Source organism: Sardina pilchardus, chromosome 15, assembly GCF_963854185.1.
Source record: "Sardina pilchardus chromosome 15, fSarPil1.1, whole genome shotgun sequence".
Lineage (NCBI taxonomy): Eukaryota > Metazoa > Chordata > Actinopteri > Clupeiformes > Clupeidae > Sardina > Sardina pilchardus.
In genome coordinates, this window is record NC_085008.1 from 27,552,608 (window position 1) to 27,554,718 (window position 2,111).

Consider the following 2,111-nt stretch of genomic DNA (forward strand, 5'->3'; position numbering starts at 1 on the left):
CTAACCCTTTGGTGTTTTGAAAAGCTGGTTGTGGTTGGCTGTATAATAACTGTGTTAATAGTGTTTAGTAGTGATTACAATTGTCACTCGAACAAAAACTGAATGTTTTTAGAAATTGGTCTTTGCTGCCTTCCATGAGGAAACATTTGGAAGTGGAGAGTTAAAAGAATGGTGTGCGTGTGTGTCCATTCCACAAAAACATGTGCTCATTTCCATTGAAAGTTGCCAAAGGCCTCTGGCAGAGCCATTGTGTTTTTTATACGTGCATAGCTATATTTTACTATGGTGGTCAGACCATCATAGATGATGTCACAAGTGTTCTAAATCTAACTGTTGGCTCGATTGTGATGTCACAAGTGTGGTGAAAACAATCCTTAAATCAACATGGAAACTTTCGAAACATTCTGAAGGGAACATTCTGAATCACCCAGACTGTGTGCTGTAAAATCATTACTCTGTTTCTCTTGGGGGACTCTTACTATTTGGTTTAATTTCATATTGCGTCGGGTGAATCTTTGACAGTCGACTAAGGCAATTTCACCAACATGGTCCCTCTGTCACTTTTAACTGGTATTTTTTTTTGTCTTTTTTCTTACTTTCACTTTATAACATAGCAATTACATAATTGTTACAGATTAAGTGCAAAACGTTGACAGAAAGACATTAATCTAGTCATCGTGTTGAATAACGCTGTTCTTTTTATCCAGAGAACTGTTTCATAATGTGCTTTCTTTTCATCCTTAGCTGACCAGACAACGTGCCCTTGCACTCTGAGGGCCAGGAACAGCCCGCCTGCGTCCAGCACTCAGGAGCCCAGGCCTGTGGTGGCCGTGCTGCTCATGAGGGGGGTCCGTGATGACGTGCTGCTGGACCTCGAGCAACTCATCACGGAGAGCGGTGAGCACGGCGACGAGAACACCACCCACCACTTCACCGCCAGCGTCTCAGACAACCAGCAGGAAGGCCTGAGAGACTCTGCGTCTGCCCAGTGCCCGGATGCCGAGTCCAGGATCGAGTTTCTGGGCTGGTCCATGCCCTACCCGAAAGGCGTCCGAGTCCCAGACTTCCCCGACAGCGACAGGTACTGGGACTACATCCAGTACGCTGAGGCGCTGGACCGTCTCCACAAGTCTCTGGCCCCAGGCACACCCTGCCGGAGCTGTGTGGAGAGACTGCAGGCCATCTACGGGATGGAGGCCAGACTGGACTGGAGTCTTCAGCTGAGCTCTGACGAGGAGTCGGCCACTGACGGCTCCAGATTCTACTTCAGGCCGTGGGCTGAGGGCCCAGTGCCCCTTTACTACAAGACCGCCGGCAGGACCTGGCATGAATCCTGCTCGTCCAGCGAAGACACCTCCGACATGACAGGTACGAGTTGTGTCTATGTAGAAAATGTCATAAATAGAATGGTCCAAAACACACACTTGGTGTGAATATGCTGTAAATAGACCGACACTACTGAGATAGATTTCTCTCAAACACTTGTGCAGTAGTCATGTGTTGTGACATAACTGCAGCGCTAATCTGGGTTTTATGTAATCCCAAGTCTTAATGTGCTGTTACCCTTTGTTGTTCCAAATATTTCACTCTGACTAATTTCTTTAATTACCATAGTTATGTGGAGAGTTGTGCTAGATCTAAACCATATGAGCCAGTGTTGGCACCGTGCGAACATATGACTACCTTCATCCATCGGCCTCTTAAAGCACAGCCTAACAAAAGCAAGCGTTGTTGTTGTTGTTGTTGTTGTTGTTGATGTTGTTGTTGGTTGTGGTCACAGATGTGGAGCTTTGGTCAGAGGCGTGCCAGAGGGGCGGGGAGAAGAGGGAGCGGCGCGCCTCACAGAGTCCACCAGGAGGCTCGGCCTCGGCCTCGGCCTCCCCTCTCTCCCCTAAGAAGAGGATGCTGACCGACTGGAGGCCAGCAGAGGACGACTCCGACTAGCACCAAACTTCTGGCACAGCGACCAGGCCGGTGATCGGCTTTGATTACATTTTCAAAAATGATCTTCATTAGCAATCCAACAGACTGACCATCAACGCAGTCAGTTTTGATTCTTAATCTTTGAAGAGTTTTTAATCTTTCTAAGACTTTAACCATATTCTTCAAAA

The 2,111-nt window shown here is 47.4% G+C and overlaps 1 protein-coding gene across 1 annotated transcript; it reads left to right on the forward strand.

The window, feature by feature from the left end:
• Positions 1-432: 432 nt before the first annotated feature.
• LOC134102609 (uncharacterized) lies at positions 433-2,111 on the forward strand. The gene is made up of 3 exons (XM_062556766.1): positions 433-570; positions 745-1,368; positions 1,781-2,111. Exons 1-3 carry the CDS (start codon positions 546-548, stop codon positions 1,942-1,944), a joined length of 813 nt encoding a protein of 270 aa, XP_062412750.1. The 5' UTR covers positions 433-545; the 3' UTR covers positions 1,945-2,111.

Coding starts and splice junctions, on each gene's coding strand:
- LOC134102609 (XM_062556766.1), top strand. CDS start 546: ATGGTCCCTCTGTCACTTTTAACTG. Junction 571..744: donor CCCTCTGTCACTTTTAACTG/GTATTTTTTTTT, acceptor TTTCATCCTTAG/CTGACCAGACAACGTGCCCT. Junction 1,369..1,780: donor AGACACCTCCGACATGACAG/GTACGAGTTGTG, acceptor TTGTGGTCACAG/ATGTGGAGCTTTGGTCAGAG.